A 24,049-nucleotide genomic window follows, 5' to 3' on the forward strand; every position below is an offset into this window, starting at 1 on the left:
ACTCCCCCTCCTTCCTCCCTGCACCTGTTTATCTGTGTCCTGTCTGACTTTGAAGCCTTTCATCCTCTTCTGTCTGCAGGTGCTGGATAAGTACAACCCCCCTGACCACTTCCTCCCAGAGTCCTACACCTGTTTCTTCCTGCTGAAGCTGCCCAGGTACTCCTGTAAACAGGTGCTGGAGGAGAAACTCAAATACGCCATCCACTTCTGCAAGTCCATCGACACAGACGACTACGCCCGCATCGCTCTGTCGGGCGAGCCGGCCGCCGACGACAGCAGCGAGGACTCGGATAACGAGGACGCCGATTCCTTCGCCTCAGACTCCACCCAGGACTACTTAACAGGACACTGAACTCTGACCTTTGGAACACATGGCTCTGCAGACGGTGAACAAGCTGCCGGGTGTAGAGTCGTCGTGTTCATCTCACCTCTTAATACACACATTCATACAGGCAAACGGTGCAATGAGACGGAGAAGTGTTACAAGCTGGAGAGAAACATGGGTTTGCTTATTTATTTCATTCAAAAAGGTGAAGTATTCAGCTAGCACATCTGATTGTCATGTTTCATGGACATAATGTATATTACAGAGTAAAACAAGGCTCCAGCTTAGCACTGTGGTAGATTTCCTTCCTCTGGTTTGTGTGAAACATGTGTCCCTAGTTTGTATATAGAAATTGATGTGTGACAAAATAGTAGAATCAAGTTTCTTTATAAAAAAAACAAAACAAAACCATTTTTAACTTCCAAAGTCAGTGTTTCTCACTGGGCTGGTGTCAATCAAACCCACTCACCGGGTCATTTTAAGAGTTCCCATATTTACCTTCCCTCCAGTATGTCTGTGCACTGTCTCCTTAAAGAATGTATATAATATGATTGTGCCATGTATTCACAGAAGGTCTCATTCCTCCATATTAAATGTTAATATCTGTTAATAAATTTAAATGAAAGACTTAAATCCTCTCGCTGACGCCTTTTTGTTTCCATGCTGAACAAACAAAGACATCATTTGATACTTGGAGAGTTTGAATGAGCGTGTGTTTAATGCTACAGTGTGGATTAAAGTTGATTTAATTGGCATTGTAAGGGTTTGAATCTAAGAGAAGTGGGTCAGAGGTTCATTTGTGGGTTTGTGCTTCTAATCAGATGCTTTATTTGGAATTGGTCCCAGATTTGTTTTCTCCTATAGTATCATAGTTGGATGTTGGCCCGTTACCCTTTAGGACTATGGGATTAAAGAAATCTCCCATAATTCCCTCATCACCCTGCTGTGGTCGCCCTCACTCGTGTCTCGTGAGCGTCTGCGCCCCCTCACGTGCTGGGGAAATGTGATGTTTACAAGTTGTGGGCGATCTCTCTGTGGACCCCCCTCTCACTTGTCTGATTTCCCCTCATGTACAGTGTTCACACCACATTCCTCCGGACGTCTCGGCCTGGAGTCAAGGCCCTTAATCTGCAGGGGTGTGTGTCTCTACAGGCTCCTCCTCTCTTTGTATCATCATGTTCTCCGTTATGTGTAGTTCCAAATATTTCTGTTGGATATGATTAGAAGAAAAAAAAATCCTTTATCAAAGCTTAATTTGGCTTAAAATCTTTAGCATTCTTTGTGGACTTAGTTTTTTTCAGTAATAAGCACAAAGTCCATGATGCCAGTGGGTCAGGTGCTTCTCAGTGCAGCCCGGCTGAGAGCTGCAGACCAAGAACCAACCCCTCCTTCATCTGCACACGTGTAGGTGTGTGTGTGTTATATGGTCTGTTATGTAAAGGGCTCATGAAGAACACAACACAAGAAGAAGAGTCCTTATGCTTCCTCTCTACGCTCTGTTATTAGTGGATACACATGATGGTAAACACACAGTGTGTCACTACATGAGGCTGTTTAGATTCAGTTTGTATTTACAGTCTTAATGAAGTGTGTGTTTGTATGTAAGCTGTGAGCCGATGGACTCTAATGCACCACAGTCCCGTTAGTGTTTCTCAAGCTGTGAGTTTCTAATCAAATGGCCTTCCTCAACAAGAGTTTATTAGCTGGATTTATCTAATTCCAACCACTTTTGAAAAGGTTGGAACAACTAATTTCCCTCAAACTAATGGTTGAACAAATAAAGTTCTTCTCCTTCTGAATTGTAGCTTGGTGACAAACGGGGTGGAAGAAACTTCAACGAAAACTTGAGTTGAAGATGAGTTGGCTATGTTAGCTACAAGCTACTCATAGTAGTAAAGTAGTTAAGATGAGGCTACCAAGAACACACCACAAGTAGCTAACTACTACTCAAGGCAAGTGACCAGAATAGGGAAAACAATGTTAAATGTTATATGATTGTCTGTCTGTCTGTCTGCTCCACTCCTGCACTCCCCGTTTCAGCATCAGTTATACCAAGTGTGTGGCTACCTGTTTGGCTGTGTAGCTTCCTGTTCAAAACAACAGTAGATGTCTAGAAAACCTGAACAGTTTGAAAATAGCTGCGCTGGTGTGATGCAGCTGATAGAAGTAGTTAAGTAAAGAGCGAGCTAAACTTGTAGCTACTTCATCCGTGATACTAGAAACTCGCCTCAGTGTTGGTGTGTGAGCTGTGTGTCGTCACGTGCGGTCCTGCTGCTGCTGCTGTCTAACTACTCAGGCTCTCTCTGCATTTCTAAGAATTACTGCTTACACGGTTGACTTGTGCTCATTCCTCCAGGCAGACTTTGGCTCTGATTTTAGTTTGTGTCTGATCCACGCAGTCCCAACAAAACTGCTGCCAATCAGAGTGTTTCTACTTCTCTAATACTCAGATTTGGCTAAAGAACAGAATGTTAGAACACCTCGCATATAACATTGAATTAAAATGCAGGTATGTGGAGTTACAGTTCATCCATTCACAGCGCAGGAGAGGCGTTTGGAAGGTTCCATCATGTTGCTTTATCTGCCTCCCACATGCAGTCACATGCTGCTGCAGACAGGAGAGTCCTGCCTGTGAGCCTGTTTGGCTCAGCCATCATGGAGCAGCATCCCTGCTCCCCTCGTGATCCTCTGCACACAGGAGCAGCAGCCTGTGACGTCTCTATTCACACATTTAGGAGCTTTACACAACAATCGCTTTCATTTAAAGCCACTAAATAACCATTTCTCATACTATAATATCCGTCAAAAAGGAAAGGTACACATTAATTAGCTGTACACCCTTTTCTCTATCAAGTTCAAGCAGCCACCCAAAGCCTCTAAGCAGCAGCAACAGGCCACCAAAGCTCAGAGAAACCTTGTCTGTGTGTGAAGTTATAGTATTGTGCACATACATGAGTACAGGTTATTGAATAGTAGAATGTAATCCTTTATTAACCCTTCCTAATGTCCTCCTGTTCTACATCCTCCTATTGCCCTCTTGGTTCAATTTGACCCCAGACAATATAACAACATAACTTAGTCTTCTGGCAGTCTTGTGTTGCCTCTGGTACAAGGGATGGTCCTCACACCACAGTTTGACCACCATTGGTCTTAGCTTTAAGTATCTCCATCACCATAGGTCAATAAGCTTACAGCAAAGCCTCAGCAGTCTCTGATCTGAACGGCCCCTCTCTATCTGCCATGACCTGCGGTTGAACCTTAGACATTTCTCTGCCATGTCAGCAGATCTCTCTCCTCATATACAGTAACTCCTGTCCCAGATGCTGCATCTCCTCTCCTCTCCTCTGTGTGTCCTGATTTATGCCACAGCCGGTGCCTCCACCGCTCCAGTACCAGGCAGCTCCTTTCACCCAGAAGGATCATAAGACCATTGAATGGAGGAAATACGCCAGCAGCCCCGCAGCTACACGGAGGCTTAGTCACCAATCCCACCCAGAGAGTTGGGATGGTGACTTCACCTCTGATGCTGCCTCCAGATTACAGCACCGGGATCAGGTTTCATCCCAATATTCATCAAATCTCCCCAAACCAGCAGAAATCATCTCATCTGAGGAAATCTGAAGGTTCACAGAGCAGCTGGCATGGCACAATAAACCCCCAAACTACACCCCGTTTCCTACATCACACACACCTTGATGGAGAAACACATCCTCTCTATGAAACTGAAGACTGAGATGGTACGGTCTAGATTAGTTTGGATTTTGTGATCTCCACTGAGCTAAAGCTGTCTTTGCTTTGGCCGAGCATCATTCTTCTGTCTTTGTTCTGGACTGTGCTTTACCCTGTGCAGCCAGGCGTCTCTGCATGGAGTCTGAGAATGTGATGATCATGACATGTGATGCATCTCCCTGGACTGCAGCGTCGACATCCCAGCTCCCAAACCTGAGCTGCTGACCCAGACTGAAACATCACAACAACACATCCAGAGAAGAGGTAACTTTGTTTCTTTTACCTGCTGTTAACACAGAGTGTGTGTGAGCTCATATCATGAAGGTATATGGCTCCTTATATGGCACTTAACCGCAGACCAGCTGGGTCACATCGGATACTGAGTAACTCTCTTCTGAGGCGACTTCATAGAATTGTTTCTCCTTCCAGGCCTCTGGCAGGCTCTCCTGTCCGTGATCTACATGTGACGGTCTGCTCGCGTTACTATACCTCACATTAGTCCACAAGACCAGAGTGCCGTCTGCCCCTGGGACATCCTCTCTGTGTAGCTTTCATCCTCTGATGTCACAGGCAGCAGAGGATCCAGACCAGGTGACTCTGCTCAATGGAGTCATTGTGCTTAGATCAGAGTGAGAGCAGACCCTGGCAGTCATTACGTCATCATAACTGGGACTTGACGCCAGAGATCAGTTTAGGCGAGAGTGTGAATGAAAATGCGTTTAGTCTTAGGGTTTATTCAGCTCACTGGTGAGATCATCTCCACCACGAAGGTTTAAATGCTGGGACTTTCTAATGACTCAGGTCCCCTCAGTCTGCTTCACTGGCTTTTACTCATGAATGGCAGGATGTTAAATCCTAATCTGCTCTGTTGTGTTGAGTCAAAGGCAAATGAAAGATTCAGTTTTGCTATAGAAGCCAACAATTCACAGTTCAACCAATATTAACTGTGTTTATGCGTTTAACACAATTTATTTTCCTCATAAAGACAGAACATTTACTAAACAGAGAAATGCATTAGAGCTCCTTTGACCCAGGTTTGTAGTTGGTTTGGTCCGGGTTCATAATGAAATCTAATAGAAAATGGAAACAAACAATGAATGTGTTTGGAATCAATGACAAGCTGCAGTTTCAGTTTGTTCACTTATTTGGCTTTAGGGACTTGAACCAACTGACCCTTTTTAAAAACTGTGTCACACGCACACGCACACGCACACACACACACACACACACACACACACACACACACACACTTTTGAGAATTGAGTAGGTAGGTAGTTTATAAACACGATAAATAGGTCAAACTAAAACAGAGGTGTCCAACATTTAGCATCTTTAGTATCTGTGTGAAAGCAGCTTAAGATCTGAACATTAAGCCCTGGGCTTTAGGTTTCTCTTTAAAGACTGTGTCTCTGACCTGTCTGACCTTTCTACACCTTAAATCTGTGAAGTTGGCTCCGGCTGCTAGAGTGAATTAAGATCAATAGTTGGCAAATAAGATGAGAGGCAGAAACTCCTTAATGTTTTAAATGCAAAAGTTCAGGTAATGTGTCTAATATAAATGTATACAGTCTTTGTTATTATATATGTGCATTTTATTTTGTCTCTATAGTTTAACATGGGTGTTTTTTTCAGTCTGACTAAGTGAACCTGAACAAATCGGTAAGAAAGAAATTCTTCCTCCGTCAATGAAATCTAGAGTGAAGTGTGTATTTATTTAGGTGAGGAAATTGATGTGAAATTGAGTGAAATTCCAGTGGATTTGGAGGGTGGGAACCAGAGTGTTGTTGAAGGAGCTAATGGGTGGGGGAGAGGGGGGGGGGGGGGGGGGGGGGGGCCTGACTGAATGGGAGAGTTTTCTGTTGAGCTGCTATTAGTGCATTAGTAAAGTCTGCCACTCCCCCCAGAGCTGTTCAGGAACATCTCCCTCCTTTTTGGCTCCTTCTCTGGGGAAGCAGAGAGGAGAAGCAGCACCTCAGCCCCTCAGCCCCTCAGCAGCTCTGCACGTCAGCCCCTCTGCCTCTCAGCCCCTCTGCCTCTCTGCCTCTCAGCCTCTCTGCCTCTCTGCCGCTCTGCCTCTCTGCCCCTCAGCCCCTCAGCCCCTCAGCCCCTCAGCCTCTCTGCTCTGGATCCCCGTCACTGTGCTGAGCAGCAGAAGCACTCCAGCACTTTGCAGGATCCAGCCGACCTGTATTTGTGATTTTGCTGTTGGATGGTCATTGTTGAACACGACAACATTTATCTCCATCATCATCATCAACATCATCAACAACGTCATCCTCATCATCGCCACCCTCATCCTCCTCATCACCACTGGCTATTGATTAACTATTTAAACAGCTGCTGTTTTCCTCTGTAAAGGTGAGTAAGTCTGATCCTCATCATTCTGTCATTCATTTTATATATTTAATTTGATTTTAATTTACAGTCATTTAGCAGACGCTTTTATCCAAAGCCACTTCCAATTATATATATATATATGGATCCCTTATATAATCAATTATATATATATATATATATAATTGATTGATTCATTAATGTCATGAGTTTAATGGGTGATGTGTGTGTACAGTGTGTACAGTGTGAGCAGTGCTTCATTAATACTCTGTGAGTGTGTGACTTATAGACTGTATCACTGCTGGAATGATCACTTATACACACACACGTTTACACACTCTGAGTCCACTAAACTGTATTCTATATGCAAATTAATTCAAATATAAATGATCAGAAGTGACCTGTCAACTCCTCCATTCCTCAAAGCTTCATGTTAAACTGTTTTAATTGCTGTAAAGAAAATAAATTGGAGATAAAGCCACTATTTGGAAGTGGAAACAATCAAGAAACCAGTTTTCCTTTGCTGTGACAGAGAACCTAGAGGCAAACTGAGGCATAACAGGATCATTCTTCTCCCTGATGAGCCACATCATCCTCATTGGACAGGGACGATATAGGAGATTATCTGCTCAATAAGCAACTCCTTGGGAATTAACACGGTTTTTACAACATTGATGGTGATTTTAGACTTAAAAAATGTAATGAATCAAACATTCAAATGCAAGTAAAAGTGTTTAAGTGAAGTTTAAGTGAAGTTTGGAGTTAGTAAGGAAATGTTCTCAGTTATGTGAAAGTTAAAGGCGTTTTATAACAGGCAGCTGTAACACGTGAGCTGCTCAGGCTCTAATCCCACTGACCTGCAGCCTTTGTGTTGAGTCTCTATTCATACGGTATCCACTGACGTCACATGTGCTGTTTAACTTAGAGAAACATCTTAACACGCAACTCACACAGACAGAGGCTTTATTTGATCATAAGTGTTGCATTCAAATAAGATTTCAGAGAAAAAGCTTTTAAACTTTATGGGTTTGCCCTTTAGTTTATTCATAAAGTGTTTCTGTGGCGTAGATCACAACTCCTTATTGCTTTTGTCTAAAGGGAGTTAAGTTAAGTTAAGTTAAGTTGGCCTCGATGTAAAAGTGCTCAGCTCCTCTGCTTTAAGGCGATGATGTAACGTTGAATTACGTAAATTGCAATAAGCTGCAGAAAAATGAGACGCAGCTTTCAATCAAATCTTAAACTGGAAGACACTGAGAGAGCCCATGCCTCCACCAAGGCAGAGTAGGCCTCCCATCATGACTCCGCCCCTTTAAAGAGGAAATTGTACTTGTTTTTTTTATATTTCTTAACATTTTGCTATAATTGGCTTCCTAAGAAGAGTGGGCGTGGCTCATTCACAAACTCGTGGTCATCTGGTTCCTTACTCCCTCAGACTGTGTCACCATGTATCTGGAGAACAAGAACAACCTGGAGATAGAAATGTCTCAAGCCTCTGGCCAGGCCCATCAGCGCCGGAGCAGCCTGAGATCACCAGAGGCCGTAGCTGGGAACTTTGGGGAGCTGCGACTTCTGCAAGGCATCTCAGAGCGGAGAGGCTCCCTGAAGCTGCAGAAGGCTGCTGTGCCTTCACCGGGACAGTGTGTCATCCATACTGAGAGCCAGTCCGCCCCTGTGTGTCAAGAAGATGGGTAAGCTTTCTACTCTGATTATTGCGGACACTTCTCAGTAATTCAGACTGATGTAAAGTTTAAATGCCAGTGGCTCCTTCATTATATCCTTGTGATACAGAATAGTTCAACTTTTTTCATTACCACTGATACAACATCCAAAGAGTGTAACTTATACAACAGTTAGTCCAGTGAGCGTCTCATCTCTCTGCTCTCTCATTCATGAAGGCATGTTACTGCTCTCTACCTACTGTAGATTCTTCCTCTACAGCTGCTTAGACTCCAAGAAAGGGATTGTCACTGATTCCCTTTTCCCATTGGGCTTCCAGGAGTGAGAGGAATAACAACACTTGAAAGAATTTGATCCACACGTGCAGAATCCCATTCCACATGCTCTGATGGTTAAATCCACGAGACGTAGGGGCACATGTGGCAAACACTGGAATTCTTCCTTTACAGAAGCAAAGTTCACTCACAGAAAGACTTAAGTGGATATTTGTGTGGGGGTGTGTGACTGTGGGTGTGTGTCTCCCTTACGTTGACCATCAAAGGGGGTGTTAAGCTCAAGCTTGAGGCTGTGACGTTATACAGGATTTGTTTCAGGAATATTGCACGTGTAGAACAGCTGATCTGACTGTGGTCCCACACAGGGTCAAAGGTCGCTCCACAGCTGATGGACATACATGATTGATCTTGTCTGCGTTAATTGGTCTACGTGTTTAAATAGGCCAAAACAACGCCGATAACAATAACATACACTGTTTTGCTGCAGCACTCGTGCTCACTAGCTGTAAACAGGTTAGTTTTGGTGCTGTCTCTTTGTTTCTAAGAATCGCTCCCCCGCCTCATACTGTGATACATGTGAACAGAACAACAGGAAAGGATGCATGAAACTCGGCTTTCAGGGTCAGTTCAGCATCAATGAGTTTGTCTGATTGTCTATAGATTTGACCCTCAGTTGTACAACTTTAGACATGATCATTACAAACTTCCTACTGTATGTTAGGCTTTGTTATGTTCCCCCTTTAAAGCTTTAGGTAAAGGTGGACACTGATGTAGATAACATTTGTCTAGCAGACGACAAGAATCATACTTAAAAGTCACCTGGCGTCTATGTGGAAATAGAAACTCAAAATAAAGCTTCCGTTATGATAAGACCACTATTTGGCAACATAAAGCACCTTTAAGTTCCTCTAGTGAGCGATTGTACATGACTACAGTCCAACTTGCTGCTTCCAGGTGTGTCTGCATGCGATTGTGTGGCTGTGCAGCACTTCTGGAGAAGAAAGTGGATTAATAAGGTTAAAAATAAACAGTGTTTGGAAATGACCTCATTCTGACACAGCCTCCTCTGGCAGGCCTGATTCATCTGCTGCTGCCTGTTGTTTCTTCTTTAATAAACGCTGTGAAGGTGCTCTGCCACCAGATACCTTCAACATGATTGCATCTGACAAGTTGATAATGTTTTCTCAGCTCAGGAGATCATACTTGCTGAGGGGAATGTTGCCATGGTGAAAGCTGTCAGGTTGTCTGTCTGGTGCTGGAGCTTTATGAAGAGTTTCCTGCTGCAGCTCATAAACCGCTGTGTTTATGAACCAGACGCAGGTTCAAACAGTTAGCTTTCTCTAAAAAACTCCTGCCTGTACTCTTTATGCTCTTTACTGAACTATATATACTTTATCCTTTATGAACTCACAGCCAAACCTCCGTGTGGCTGCAGAGCTCAGCTGAGACCCTGCAGCTCCACCTGTCTGTGCCTTCTGGTCTCATGTGTGGCATTCAGAAACAAATCTCTGGCTGATATAATACGTTACATATAAGTGTATAACACTCATTAAGTAAGTGTTAAAATGACTAAATGTAGGTGGCAGATTGGGGTGAACTTTACAGAGGGGGCCCTAAAAGAGTTTCACTCTGTGGGAACAGCAGTGCTGCAGGGAGGGAAAGTAGAAATGGATCAATGGTTTTTACACATCAAAGGTTTCCAAACCTCAAATAGTCTTCTAAGAATGGTGTGATGTGTGTGTGACTAAACCTGCCCAGTCACATGTTGGGACCAGGATCAAAGTCATGACGAAGGAAAGGAAGAAGGCCTAAAGTAGACATGCAGTAAATCTTCTTATGGCTACAGATAAGTCTGGTATATTCTCTCAAATATTCCTTTGTTCTTTCCTCCAGATGTGGAAGATATCAAACACAAACTCTCTGCATTATTAATGAGTCACAAACTGTTGTTCTCTAATCTGTGTAATCACAATAGAGCTTCTGATTGACAGCCAAAGATAAAAACAACGACAAGCGACAACATGAAATGTGTTCAAGTGAAATCTATTGTATCAGAAAGATGTACAGGACACACACACACACACACACACACACACACACACACACACACACACACACACACACACACACAAACACACACACACACACGCACACGCACACATGCACACACACACCAGGCTCATCTGCTGGCCTCTGATAGGCTCTAGTGGAGCAGACGGGGTGAGGTACCTTGCTCAAGGGCACCTCAGCACTGGGAATTAGGAAGGAACAAGTGCTGTTCATTCATTTTCCCCATCCAGTCTACCTAACCTTCAATCACACACTCTTGTCTGCAGGCCGCCTTTTGTTGCTGCGGTTACCTAAAGGGAGGCGAGGTGTTTTGTTGTGGTGAGGGCGAAGATGTGATGATGCATCGCTGGCTTAATTTTTAATTCTATCCCAAGAAATCTAGAATTTTAAGGCTGAGAGTGAAAGACAGTGTGTGTGCAGGTGTGTGGTGAGACCCAGGTGTGCTGTGTCATTGGGAGGCAGCCTGGAGGAGCCTCCAGGATGCAGTGCAGCAGCAGCAGGGTGACAAAAGACACTTTAATGATCTCCTAGGGTGTCAAATCACCAGCTGCTCTGCCGCCTCCAACGGGTTACAAAGGCTCAGGCAAAGTTCCTTAAATAGTGACTGACAGCTGCGCCTTGCCTGCTGAAAGCGTCCAGGCTCACACAAACATTCATTCTTGTTGTGATTTTGTTGTAACTCATTGGAATTCATTGTATTGTTTCTTTTTCCAGACACAATTTCAGTGTGGTTAATATTCTCAAAGGGAAAACAAATCAGGCCAACCTCACTGAGCGCTCGCCTCTGCTCAGGTTCTCTCAGGATGACAGGTGGGTCATTCTACATTCTACAAGTCCCCAAACGTTGTACAATACACATTTTTCCTAATAGGGGATTATTTGCAGCTCTATTTTTACATCCCTGAACAAACCAACGTACTTAATCCTCCTTAATCAAGTCACTCTGATGTACAACTCATGTGATGCAACTACGATGATGCGTCGCTCTTTTCCAGACCTTTTTAAATTCAGGAGCTTGTGTGTGCAGCGTCTGTCTCTACATTCACTTGATTGTCCATTTCAGTGTAACATATATGACCCTGCACGACCCCGGCTTCGTGGGAGAGGAGGAACTGTGGCACAACGGCTCCCTGGACCAGGAGAAGAGGTACCGCCTGGGCAGTGAGGTCACCGGTCTGTCCCGCTCCAGCCCCTCGGATAAGAGCGACCCCCTGGAAAACCTCAACCTGAACTTCAGACTCAGCAGCAGTCTGAGGTGAGGTCATTCTTCACCCTGGATGTTTGCCTTTGTTATCACGCTGAGCTCTATTCTCACTCTTTCCGGTTGTTGTGTTTTTTCAGATGCTGCTTCAAGACCTCAAAGATCACCAGTATCTTCTCCATCGTAGTTCTCTGCAGTGTAAGTGGATTCTCTACCACAGATTTGTTCTTCTTGGTTGTGACAATGCTTTACTTTGTGCGCATAAATATAGAAAGGACACTTCATGTGCATGCATTTTCCATTATCAGTATAAAGCATTTAATGGCTGAAGCTGATTTCAGTGCACAAAAGACAAAAGGAAGGGGGGGGAGGGGGGTTTCCAGCCATTCTATAGGCTGTGTGAGAGGATCCTTATGTGACCTGTATGAAGAATCTAACAGGGTCTCACATACTGCAGGGAATAGGGAAAGACACAGTGATATTTCTTTTTCGGTTTATCTTTCTTTTCCAGTAATTGGAAATTCATGAACAGGCTGAATTTATGTTGATGTGTTTATTCTGCTCTCAGTTGTTCTTCAGCATGTATCCAGATCGAGACAACCCCTGGAGGATGTTGGCCGTCTCATCCTCAGAGAGTTTCTGTATCCTTTTCTGCTGCATGGATTTGTTGTGAGAGCAACAAAACGTATTTTCATTATGGAGTGATTCTTTCTTTGTCCTCAGCAAATGTAGGACTGAAATGTTATAAAGGTAGAGCAGTAAATCATCAAGCAGGCCTGGAATCTGTACAATCAGTATGTAACTCACTCAGGCAGGAACGACAGAGTGATGTATTTTAAACCTTGTGTTTAACATCAGGCTGTATTCAGAGGATCACTGAGAGAGTCACATGTTAAATGATATGCTATGGACAAATGTGAATCTGTTCCAGGCTTTCTACTAAAACACAAATGTACTCAGAGATCCCATGTTTCCCTTGACGGCCTGATCCCACAGCGATGAACCTGACAGACTTTCAAGACAACGCTTTACTGAAGCTCCAGGTGGGGGGGCCGTTTGCAGGGTCCGTGAGCGACCTGAACACCCAGGAGTACATCCTGATCCAGGTGGAGCAGACGGAGCAGGGCGGCCAGCGGAGGAGGAGAGCTCAGCAGGTCACTCACTTTGAAGCCTCTCTCTGCTTTATTATCTGGGAAGGTGTTGATGTTAGTGTTTGTAAAAATGTGTTGTTATGTGAACAGGTGATTCATAACTGGACCATTCCTCTACACGCCCAACGAAGTGACCAGGTTCTGTTAACAAAGACCTTTGAGATGGTCAGCAGGTACGTCAAACACACAACATGGAGCAGCGTCCACTGTGCTGCACCTCTCGTTTTAATTAAGGGATTCTACAGAGATTATTTTTTATTCTTCACTTGAATTTATGTTTTATTTGCCACTTAAAAAGCTGCACAGTAACAAAGATGTTACTAGAGAGAGGAGGAAAGCTTTTGGCTTGTAGCTAAGTATGATCCTTCCTGGCCTTCTTGGCCAACTGGACTGCATTATATTATCAGATCTTATTGATGTTATTATGATTCTGCTGCTGGACTTAAACATCAATAAGTTTCTCTCTGCTGTCTGTCAGATTATGCATTTTATTTTAAATGTCCAAGTCCTTTATACTAATAGATTCTCACAGTAAATCACTCCTGCCTCCCTGCTTCCTCTCCTGCACAGCGATCCCATCATCATCACCTTTCAGGCCTTCATGCAGGACGCAGAGGTGGTGCCCTTATCCATGACGCACCAGGCGCTCTACGTCAGTGTGGAGACACAGGTGGCCATCGCTGGAATCATCCTGGCTGGAGTCTACGTTCTCATCATCTTTGAGGTAAATGGCAGGAATGCAGACTCTTTGGATCATATGAACATTAAAGAACAAAATTCAATAATAATATACATTAATACAAGGAATTCATTCAGGTTAAAGACGATCATCATCATCAACAAATGAATGAATATGAATACATTATGTCCATTCGCTACACATGAAGTCTTATTTCATCAGTAGCCTCTTCTTCTCTAGAGTGTCATTTTCATTTATTTTCAACTTAATCAGCACATACACACACACACTTTCTCCTACTATTTACGAGGCTCTGTTTGCCCTTAAATGACACGTTATAACCAAAAACGCCTTCAAACTGTTGCTAATTGCACGGCACTTTCCTTATTTTTGATGGACACTTTATTTGGTTGATCTTACGGAGGGAAGGATCACAGTTCAGTCTCTCTTTCTTCCTGACAAAGCCTGAAGCTGAACAGGAGGCAGCTTTTGTTCTCCTTTATCCATTATCTAAACAGATGTAATCAGAGAAAAAGAAGTGGATGGAAGTCTGACCCTCTATTCATCTCCACCCAGTTCAGCAAGTTTAGTATGAATAAAATTACCTGATGTCTGTTCTCATGCATTGTTCTGTCATGAGGGACAATATCCAGTCATTTTCTTTCATTGCCTTCTTTAATCTGTAGTATTTTTTCATTCTCTCAGTGTTTGAATTTCCACATTTTATTACATCCTGAGAGGAAGGAGTGATAAACCTTAACTCTCTCTCATCTGACTGTTTAGATTCATTAAAGCCTCATAATGGAGATCTGAGCAGGAGGCTGCTCTCCCAGCATGCATCTCTTTATTACCAACACCATTCAACATTCATTCTTTTAGTACTTCCTGTCATTAGTTATTTATACGGATACGTTTTTGTGGCAAACTGGAAGTAAGAAACCTGAGGGCAGAGCAGTGATTATTCATCACACATGAGATTGAGCAGAACTCCAAGCCCACGCTCCTCTCCCATTCAGGTCCATGCTAAAGCCTCAGCTTGCTTGTTATTAAAAGCCTCGGTCGTTGCCTGTTTACAGTAAGTGACCTACTTTTCAAGAATTTATTCAAATGAAAAGTCAGAGGTGAGGCTTTGCTGCCATGAATCTCACACAGCCAACTTCAATAGAGAGAGATTCACCAAACCTGATTATGGCTCGGAAGAGAATCATAGAATCGTCTGTAATATCCTTTAAGTGCATTTTTGGATGTAATGGCGCATGATTTCATAATTCACATTACAGCCGGGATGAGTCACCAAACATTTTTTTCAAACATTCGCTTCATGTTTAAGAACCATCTGGTGATCGGAGAGTGTGTGTTCAAAAGGTGCAGATTGTCAGAAAAGCAAAGATGATCAGATCGAATAGAGATCAAACAGATGACAGGATGAGCAATCACATTTCCCTTTAACCTTTTATAATGTTAAAGGGAGTTTCATATGTATCATAAATACAATATAATACAATATAATGATGTCAAAATATCAAAAAACTGTGTTGAAATCTGCACTGAAACGCTGTCAGAACCCACAAGAGCAGAACCAGCAGGATCAGCATCAGCATCAGCATCAGCATCAGCATCAGCTCCAGTGAAGTTTGGCTCATCCTCAGATTCTCACTCAGTCCTTTATGATCCTGACTGACTGAGTTCCTTCAGTCACCCTGTCTGTCCCAGTTTGTCCTCCTGAAGAACCCCAGAGAGCAGATGAGGAGTAAACACACAACACAAACCTACCAGGACTCCCTCGCTACTTTGCACTGCTGATTATTAGATCAAAAACCAACAACACCTTAATTGCAGCTTCACCTCAGGCAGCACAAGAGTCACACTTAATTAGAGGGACGTTTACTCAGCAGCTTTCAAACATTTACTGTACGACAGAGAGAGAGAGAGAGAGAGAGAGAGAGAGAGAGAGAGAGAGAGAGAGAGAGAGAGAGAGAGAGAGAGAGAGAGAGAGAGAGAGAGATGTGGAGGAAAGAGTGTGATTATTGCCCAATACTTATACCAATATCTAATAGAGTTAATTTTAGAGGCTTTAAATTTGTGCTTTTCTTTGTAAATGTGGTGATTTTTCAGATCGTGCACCGTACTCTGGCTGCCATGCTGGGATCTCTGGCCGCTCTGGCTGCTCTGGCTGTCATTGGTGATGTACGACTCCTTCCATTTACATTTTCTACACAAAATGAGTCGATCTTTGCTTGGAAACTTGGAACATATGTTTGTTTGTCCTTTTCCATCATTATCACAACTTAATCTTTGGATGGGTTATGGATTTCTTTTCCATATGAAAGCATGAAAGCAGAACATTAAGTTGTTTACAGCTCCTCTCCCCCTTTGTCTAAACGTTGTTGTCTCCCCACAGAGGCCCAGTCTGGTCACTGTGGTGGAGTGGATCGACTACGAGACGCTGGCTCTTCTGTTTGGGATGGTGAGACCTCACACTGCTGTCAGACATGCAAATATTACACAGACAAAGGTGGTCTTAAGGTCTGGTCTCCATGGAAACAAATGCATACTCAAGTGTGTTATGAAAGTGAAGAATGTGTCTGAAAAGGACTCATTAAAAAAAGACGAGGATGGAGTGTTTGTTTTTATTTAGTCCACTTTTTATGAGGACATTAAACTTTTATATCTGTGGTCTCCATCTGAAAACAGCAACATATTCTCCATCTCTCCCTGCTCTCCTTCCACAATTAAACTCTAAACTAAACACTTCTTCTTCTTCTTCTTCTTCTTCTTTCTTCCAGATGGTACTGGTGGCCATTTTTTCCGAGACTGGCTTCTTTGATTATTGTGCTGTAAAGGTGAGTTTAGAATCCATTTACTACAGTCTGCAGTTTAAAACAAACAAAGTGCTCATTCCTATCTGTCCTTCTTACATTTGTTTATCTTTTGACCAACTGGATTTGTCTACATCCTTGTATATAAGGAGGGTAAAGCGATCGCACCTAAACAAGCTCCCCCTGCACAGCTCTAGAAGCCTGCAGAGGCACGGCTCCTCCTAACTGAACCCTCAGAATTTGAGGCTGATCAGACTGAACTGTTGTAAATGTATTGATCCCTGTATTGTTTGGATCCTTTCTCTCTCTCTCTCTCTCCCTCCCTCCAACTAAATTGATTGAGAATCCAGTTATGCGTGTGTGAGCTCAGTGCAGGAAACACTTTGTTCTACATGGCTTTTCTTTCTAAGCTCTGTTCCATCAAATCATCCTTTTAAACCACCGACACAGGATCAGTACAGAAAAGGCATCAGACACTTTCAAAATCTGTTTGACGCCTGGATAAGGTCCTTTCATGAGATACATTCAGAGATATAGCTGCTCTGAGGTCCATTTTCTTATACATCCTACCAGCACCATAGCAGATCAGTGCAGGTGATAGACTGGTGTCCTTCTGTTGTTTGGTTGAACATAATGGAGGTTTTAAGTGTGCAGACTGTTTTGTTTCTCCTCGTTCCTCTTTGCCTTTGTTCCTCTGCATGCTTTGTTTTGACACTTCACGTAAATGACATTGTCATTATAATTTAGCTTTTGAAAAGTGAAACTAGTTCCCCATTGTTTGAGAGCTTCTGGCATTTAGATTTGTTCAGGCTGCAGTTTTTCTGCGCTGACCTGAGCTGAGCCTTCAGAGAGAGTCGAACACGCTCTGATGCTGACTCCACTGAAATAAACAACCTGTCAATCTCTTCATATTCAGCTGTGTTTGTGATGTAAAGGAGCTTTAGATGATAGACGTCACCTTTAATACAAAAGTGTTATTTAATATTTGTGCGAGACTTTTAAAATGAAATTTCCTGAGGCTGGTTCACTTGTAAATGCTTCTTCTGATATGATAATAGAATCAACCATAGAAGATAGAGTGACTCTCCTCCACTCCACACAAGGTCAGAGTGTGGCCCCCTCTGGATGCTCTGGTATAGTCCTGATTGCTCTCAGCAGCAGCTGAAGGAGGACACGTGTGTGTGTGTGTGTGTGTGTGTGTGTGTGTGTGTGTCCTTCAGGTACAGTAGCACAGGAACACAGAGAGGAGAGGCCTTGTGCAGGTTCATGAATGTTAAGTGTGTGTGGGACAAGGGCAGACCCTCCATATTAAATCTCTTCTAAGAGCGTCTCAGCAGGTGTGACGCATCGTGATATGACGTAGAAACAGCGACGCCCCTGAAGGTTTGAAACAAAGGCAGCAGGCTTAAGGAAGACAGCGTCTCTGAGTGTGAATCTGTGTGTAGTTCTCTGATGAATGGCTCGTCCAGTTGCCCTTGAGAGAACAGACCAGTCTGCTCAGAGCCCAACGCCTTAAAGAGACACAACCTGTTTTTACTCAGTGTGCACCAAAGTGCTCAATGGGCATTTTTCTGTCTCCCTTTTTCTGATCTTGTTGTAATTCCAGTATAACAAACGTCAACATGGGCTCATCCACCATCGGAGAGAAACACGACCTCGCAGCATCACCGCCCCCTGAATTTAATTTAAACTGATTGTATTTGAATATCAATTATCCAGTAATTCCTCCTGAAGCATGCATGAGGATCGTCTTCATCACAACCTCCACATTATGTCTCCTGATTGCTGTAATACATTTCTTCCTCCTGCAGGCCTATCAGCTGTCCAGAGGAAGAGTCTGGCCCATGATCATCATCCTCTGTTTGATCGCAGCCATTCTTTCTGCTTTCCTGGACAACGTGACCACGATGATGCTGTTCACTCCCGTCACCATAAGGTACAGTCATGACACACAGCAAGTAGCAATTTGCTTTTGTTGTCACTCATGCGGCTGCAGCTGTAGATGCTGTACCTGTACAAAATGAGGAAAGGGACTTAGGGAGTAAAATACATTTTAATGTCTCGATGCAAAACTCTATAGGAGCATTTCTGTAGGTATGGATCTATAGAAATGTTTTGATATTTAGACTCCAACACATCTGGTCAGACACTTTTGAGACCGTGAAGGTTAGTAATCAACCAGCTGGCCAATCAGAACAGGACAGGTCTCTCAGCAGGGGTTCTTAAAGAGACAGTACCTGGCCTGTTGCCACTTGTTATGTTTGTGATCAGAAATATCCTCATTCCTGTGACAAAGGTTGCAATGTTCTGTCGCCTTGTGGTTCCATATTTATCTTTCACAGACATCTGGAGTGTTTTGTATATCTTCAGTAGGAATTAAAGCCAGAATTCCTTCCCTATTCTCCTCCTTGATTGGTAGCAGCAGCTCTTGACACTTACAAAGAAGGGAATTGTGCATTATGAGTTTAAAATAGTAGAGTTTGTGTTTATATCTGAATGAATATGTTATTATCTATTGTCTACATTTTTCAAAATTGTCACATTTTTCCGTCCCTGTCGTCTCTATGAAAACACATAAATACAGTCCAACACAGAGAGCCCAACATTACTCACCTAAAAATGGAACAAATACATGAAAGCTACAATTTCCTGTGCTGCTGTCTAACCGATCATGTTCTGTGCTGCCCACCGCTCTCCCCTCCTCATTGTTTCAGCCCTGACTTCATCTCTGTAGTTTCACTCATACAGCTCTTGATTTAGCTTCTTTACCAAATCATAACCAGATGTGAGTTGAATCACATTAGACTCCCAGAATAAGAACATCAGTAAAAGGCTCTGATTTGTTGCCAGGCCAACAGGATGGAAATCTTATACAGACACTTGTTGATGGACCAATATTGGTTATCTTTCAGTATCCGTTCCTATTCTTAAATGTATTTCTCCATTATAATCCGTGCTAAAGGGCTTGTGTGTCTCTATGTGATGGTGCAGGTTGTGTGAGGTGCTGAATCTGGACCCCAGGCACGTCCTGATTGCAGAGGTCATCTTCACCAACATTGGAGGGGCGGCCACAGCTGTGGGAGATCCACCCAATGTGATCATCGTTTCAAATCAGCGCCTGCGCAGAGAAGTAAGTCACAATTGTTAATTTAACAGATCAGATTCCTGTAAAACACACTTAAGGCTTTTCATGACCTTTTTTGTTAGGTAATACTCTTAGTTCACTCTCTGCTGGAGGGCTCATTCAAATTGTAGTCAAGAATATCATCTTCTTCTTCAATTATGTAGGATTTGTATAAATGGATGACATCACAATGAAGTAGGACCACAGAATGCTGAGGTGATTTATGTCTCTGTTCTCTTTAACATAGATTCACAACATAGAATTATATCTTTAGTGGACAATTCTTTGCTACAGTTCTTTTAAACTTAGTTTTTTTTTACCCACAAGCTTAAGAAAAAGTGAATTGTAGTTAAATCATTTCAATCTCTCTGCATTACAGTGAGTGTTTACTGGTGGTATCATAAACAGCATCTGTATTCATATTCCCAGTACATTGTGACATTTATGAGCTAATGCATCGTTTAGCATGCACACACAGAGCAGAAGCATTAGCATGTATGTAAACATCACACTCATGGACACGTTTGATCATCTGTGTTTGCTGGCTTCATCACACAATGCCTCCATTCACCGCTATCTGTGTATTTACTGGATGTGAAGGTGATGAATGGAGATGTGATGTCAGGATTGTGAGACCAATTTATAATCCTGCTAGCATCATAAATCACACAAATTAAAGATGTCAAAACGCTGCCGATAGGAACAGGAACAGTGACCACTTCCTATCTTTACCTGCACTGTAACAGCCTTCTGACGCTGTAATGCTGTGGCTGCATGGTTACACAAACACATTTAGTATAAAGACCTAAACTGGATGACTTTATGGCATTGTCCCCTTCTATCTATCATGAAGAAAAACCCTTTTGCTTTTCCTCTTTGCTGTATTATTGTATTCCCCACTGGTGGAGGCCTCTTGAAGGTCTCTTGCAGGCCTCTCTTAAGGTTAAGGCTTATATACATTAAGGTGTTTGTTCCTGGTCTTCTCTGGAGCTCTGAGCAGGTCAGGATGTCTCTGCTGTTAGAGACATTATATGGGACATTGGGCTGTACAAATACATCTGATTTGATTTGTCTATTTAAACATAATGACCCATCCTACTAACCAAGATTTAACAGTATCAGGTATTTGGTATTGAGAGAATGACTGCTATTATATTATTCTAAGATATTTAATCATGGTATTAAGGAAGTATGAAGTCTTTGTGAAGTATATGAAGCTGCCTGTGAAACTAAAGGACTACATCTGTTGTATAAGAGCTTTTTGTTGAGTAAAGCTGAAAGGGCAATGACTTCTAGGCTCCTGTCCTCACCTTTACTCTTATACTCAGAGGGCTGTGATGCTTCATTACCAGAAGACATGACATTTTCCAAAACGGATTGCTGTGGCATCTGTTCACCATGGTGACATTCTAGCCTCTGTGGGTGCAGCAGTATGTGGTCTCCTCCAGTACACAGCTCCGTGTTCCCTACCAGCCTCCCACCGGCCGCTGTCCAGTTTGTCTTGGCTCCGTTTTCATAGGTGATAGAACAGCAGGGACACGGCGGTGCGCTGGTTCAGTCATGTCTGGCTCCAGATAAGGACAGCATGTGTGTGTATGCACGGTTGTGTTTGCTTGTTTGTTTGTTTGTTTCCATGCTCGCTCGCTCGCCTGTGTCCGAGGGATTTCGGGGGAAATCCAGAGCTGGAGAGAGGCACAGCTGTGAAGTGTGTGTTCAGCTCTCTCTCTCTCTCTCTCTCTCCTTGTCAGAGTGTCCTTGTGTTTAATTTGTTACTGAGAAAGATCGCGTGCTGCATACAAAATCTCTGCCTCCTTTTAATATCATTTCATTAAGTAGGCCCGGTGAATCCGCCCGGCCAAATGGAGCTCATCCAAACACGCAGAGGAGGCAGTGACATGTGGGCAAACCTCCCTGAGGACAACAGGGCGACAGGGAGAGATTCATTAAGCAAGGAGACATTAGATTTACATTCCTCAGCTTTATATGTTGGTGTCTTAATCAAAAAGTGGTTTTCCTCTGCAGTCTGATGCATGACCAGCAAGCTGCAAAGGTTACATTACAAAAAGCTCACATGAGACTGAATCCCTAGAGGCTCAGATAAAGGAGGAGTCAGAGTTGAGGGTGATGAGACACATGACATCATTGACATGGCATAATTAATGTCATTAATAAGATTCTGTGTGTTGTTGGAACATGAGTTGTGTTGTGACATAAATCTGCCAGGTGCCTTGCTCAGATTCTAAGGCAGTGGATTCTTTACGTGCTTGACAAAGTTGTTTTCTAGTTTCTAGTTTGGCTCGTTTACTAAAAGAGGTAAAAGAATGAAGTAAGAAGCAAAATCAACAGAAGCAAAATAAGAAAAAGACAAAATAAGATTAAACTGAAGAACGAAAAAAAAACAGCAAGGAATCTTTGCAACAATTTCCTGGAGTTTGATTTCCCGCCACATTTTCCTGAGCGCTCCTCTTCATCTCAGACTCTGATTGCACTTCTAAAAGGCCCAAACCTGTAGAGGTCACTATGATCCAGCTTTATCCCTGCATGTTGTACACTTTGATCCTTCATCACTGTGCAGAGACGGCGTGAAACAACCACACACATTATAATGCCTTAAATTATAACTCTTAAAAGGTGTGTGTTAATGACGCCACATGCAGGGAAATGAAACATAATCGCTGCAACACTGGAGACTGGCGAAGCTGAAAATACCTGCAGGGTGCAATTATCCTCCCCATGCTGAGCAGCAGGAGCACATTTCACACTTTTATTTCATTTCCTGAGGCTACTAAGTAAGTGTAATAGTATACATGTGAGCATCGTTATTACAGAACACAGCGAGAGAAATGTAATTTGTACAATTAAACATTAGAAGGTTGAATGTCCCTGTTAGCCCTCATTAGTATTCCTCTTACATGTTATTTCCTACTGCAGGACTGTTTATGTTCCCTGCTCTTCATGCCTTTTTTGTACCTTTGTATAATCTCCATCCATTTGTGGAGAGGGAATCTCTCTTGGAATTGTCTCTCCCGAGGTTTCTTCCCTTCTTCCTCATACATTAGGGATTTCTCTGGAGTTTCTCTTCCTAGAGAGCTTTGGGCAGATTGGACACATTTCCTGATGTTGTGGTTTCTGTAAAGCCCTTTGAGACATTATATGTGATATTGGGCAATAGAAATAAAGTTGAATTATGTGTTATATTAGGAGTTTGGGTATTAATAAATACAATCTAATGCTCAGACAGGGAACAGTTCAGATCCACGACTCTCCAGCCTTTCTGTAGAAGTGTGAAGTTGGCTGCGGTCCATCGGTGCATTTGAAATGAATCTCTTTGTTCTCAGGCTGTGGTGTCTAACACTTTATTATTCTGTGTCTTACAGGGGATTGATTTTGCCAGTTTCACAGGCTACATGTTCCTTGGAATCTCCCTGGTCCTGTTCTCCTCCTTCCCTTTGCTGCGGATGCTCTACTGGAACAAAAAGCTCTACAACAAAGAGTCCATAGAGATAGTTGGTGAGTAGCAGCGCTGCAGCCTCACTTTACTTTCATTCTGGGGATGTGTGGAATCTTCTCCTTTCCCTTGCATAGTTTCACTGAAAATAATGTTTTTGTGAGGTGAAGCGGTCACAAAGTTTGGACTCGGGAGAGAAAGAGGCTCTGATTATGGATCTTTCAATGTTTTTGTATTGTTAGCACCACTGATGGTTGTGAATAAGTCTTTATGAAAGGTTTAGTCCGTCTGAGAGAAGTTTGTTTTGCCATTCAGTGACTTCTCGCTCTGCATAGAAGAAAATCTAACAACGCAAATCACATTCAGCGCTCGGGAGCAGAATCTATTCAGGATTCATAAACCATGTGGAACAAAACTGAAAAATGATGGAGGATCAAATCTACTTAACCTTTCAGCATTCACTGCAATCCTGCTTTATATTGGAAGCAGCCAACCATAAACCTATTAAGTATTGATGTTTTAAAATGTGTTCTTAGCAGGGATCTGGTCAGACTTTGGCTTTAAACGTCCTCACAGTGACATAAACTCTCCCTGATCGATCTTTCATCGTTCCAGCAACTCTTGAAAACTTAAATGAGGGAGTTTTTGTTGTTTTGTGCAGAGGAATATGAAACTCATATGTCAGAGGAAGAACTCTGTAAGTGTGTCCTCCATGCTGGACCTTCACTGGGGAAACTACTGATGGTTACATGAGACCCCCAGGATGTGGATCATGGGAAAACTATGAATCCAGGGATATTTCTATGAAATGTATTGCAGTTTTCCCAACACAATCAGATCTTATTAGCATTGAAGCACACAATGCTGCTTTGATGCGGTCTGAGAGAACCTCAGGGTGGGCTCATTAGTGTCCTAGTCCCAGTCCTAGTCCTAGTCCCAGTCCCAGTCCCAGGTCCTCGCCACCCTGCTCCCATTAGAGACGGGAGGAAGGAAGGAAGACAGTTTGGAGGTAAATATTCAAAGTGCACTGCAGGCAGATTGAAGGAAGCTGCTGGTGAGCGCTGTGGTGAAGCCGCCTGGTAGCCCGTCCATGAATCCCCCCTGTGGAGTCTCTGCTTCTCACACCAACGCTCCTGCAGCTAAATCATCTCTACACCCCTGCTACCATTGGTAATTCGCTTACAGGAATGTTTTGCCTTTGCCTGTTAAGGTCACCT

General features: G+C 43.0%; 2 protein-coding genes across 5 annotated transcripts in view; both read left to right on the forward strand.

Moving 5' to 3' along the window:
- The window catches only part of herc2 (HECT and RLD domain containing E3 ubiquitin protein ligase 2), a 34,611-nt gene extending 33,659 nt beyond the window's left edge, over positions 1-952 (forward strand). For all 4 annotated transcript variants that reach the window (XM_076148669.1, XM_076148672.1, XM_076148671.1 and 1 more), the window contains exon 91: positions 80-952. In XM_076148669.1, coding sequence (XP_076004784.1) covers positions 80-352 — 273 coding nt within the window. In that variant the 3' untranslated portion in view covers positions 353-952. The remainder of the gene's footprint in view (positions 1-79) is intronic.
- Positions 953-7,831: 6,879 nt separating this feature from the next.
- The window catches only part of oca2 (oculocutaneous albinism II), a 30,750-nt gene continuing 14,532 nt past the window's right edge, over positions 7,832-24,049 (forward strand). The window contains exons 1-14 of the mRNA XM_076148652.1: positions 7,832-8,076; positions 11,125-11,220; positions 11,474-11,665; positions 11,752-11,809; positions 12,180-12,252; positions 12,608-12,765; positions 12,853-12,935; positions 13,333-13,486; positions 15,557-15,628; positions 15,843-15,908; positions 16,228-16,284; positions 18,072-18,196; positions 19,252-19,390; positions 22,762-22,894. Of these exons, the coding sequence (XP_076004767.1) occupies positions 7,832-8,076; positions 11,125-11,220; positions 11,474-11,665; positions 11,752-11,809; positions 12,180-12,252; positions 12,608-12,765; positions 12,853-12,935; positions 13,333-13,486; positions 15,557-15,628; positions 15,843-15,908; positions 16,228-16,284; positions 18,072-18,196; positions 19,252-19,390; positions 22,762-22,894 (1,651 nt within the window). The remainder of the gene's footprint in view (positions 8,077-11,124; positions 11,221-11,473; positions 11,666-11,751; positions 11,810-12,179; positions 12,253-12,607; positions 12,766-12,852; positions 12,936-13,332; positions 13,487-15,556; positions 15,629-15,842; positions 15,909-16,227; positions 16,285-18,071; positions 18,197-19,251; positions 19,391-22,761; positions 22,895-24,049) is intronic.

The sequence above is a fragment of the Genypterus blacodes genome, unplaced genomic scaffold (genome assembly GCF_046128005.1).
Source record: "Genypterus blacodes isolate CSIRO-AG114 ecotype Tasmania unplaced genomic scaffold, CSIRO-AGI_Gbla_v1 ptg000041l_1, whole genome shotgun sequence".
In the NCBI taxonomy this organism is placed as follows: Eukaryota; Metazoa; Chordata; class Actinopteri; order Ophidiiformes; family Ophidiidae; genus Genypterus; species Genypterus blacodes.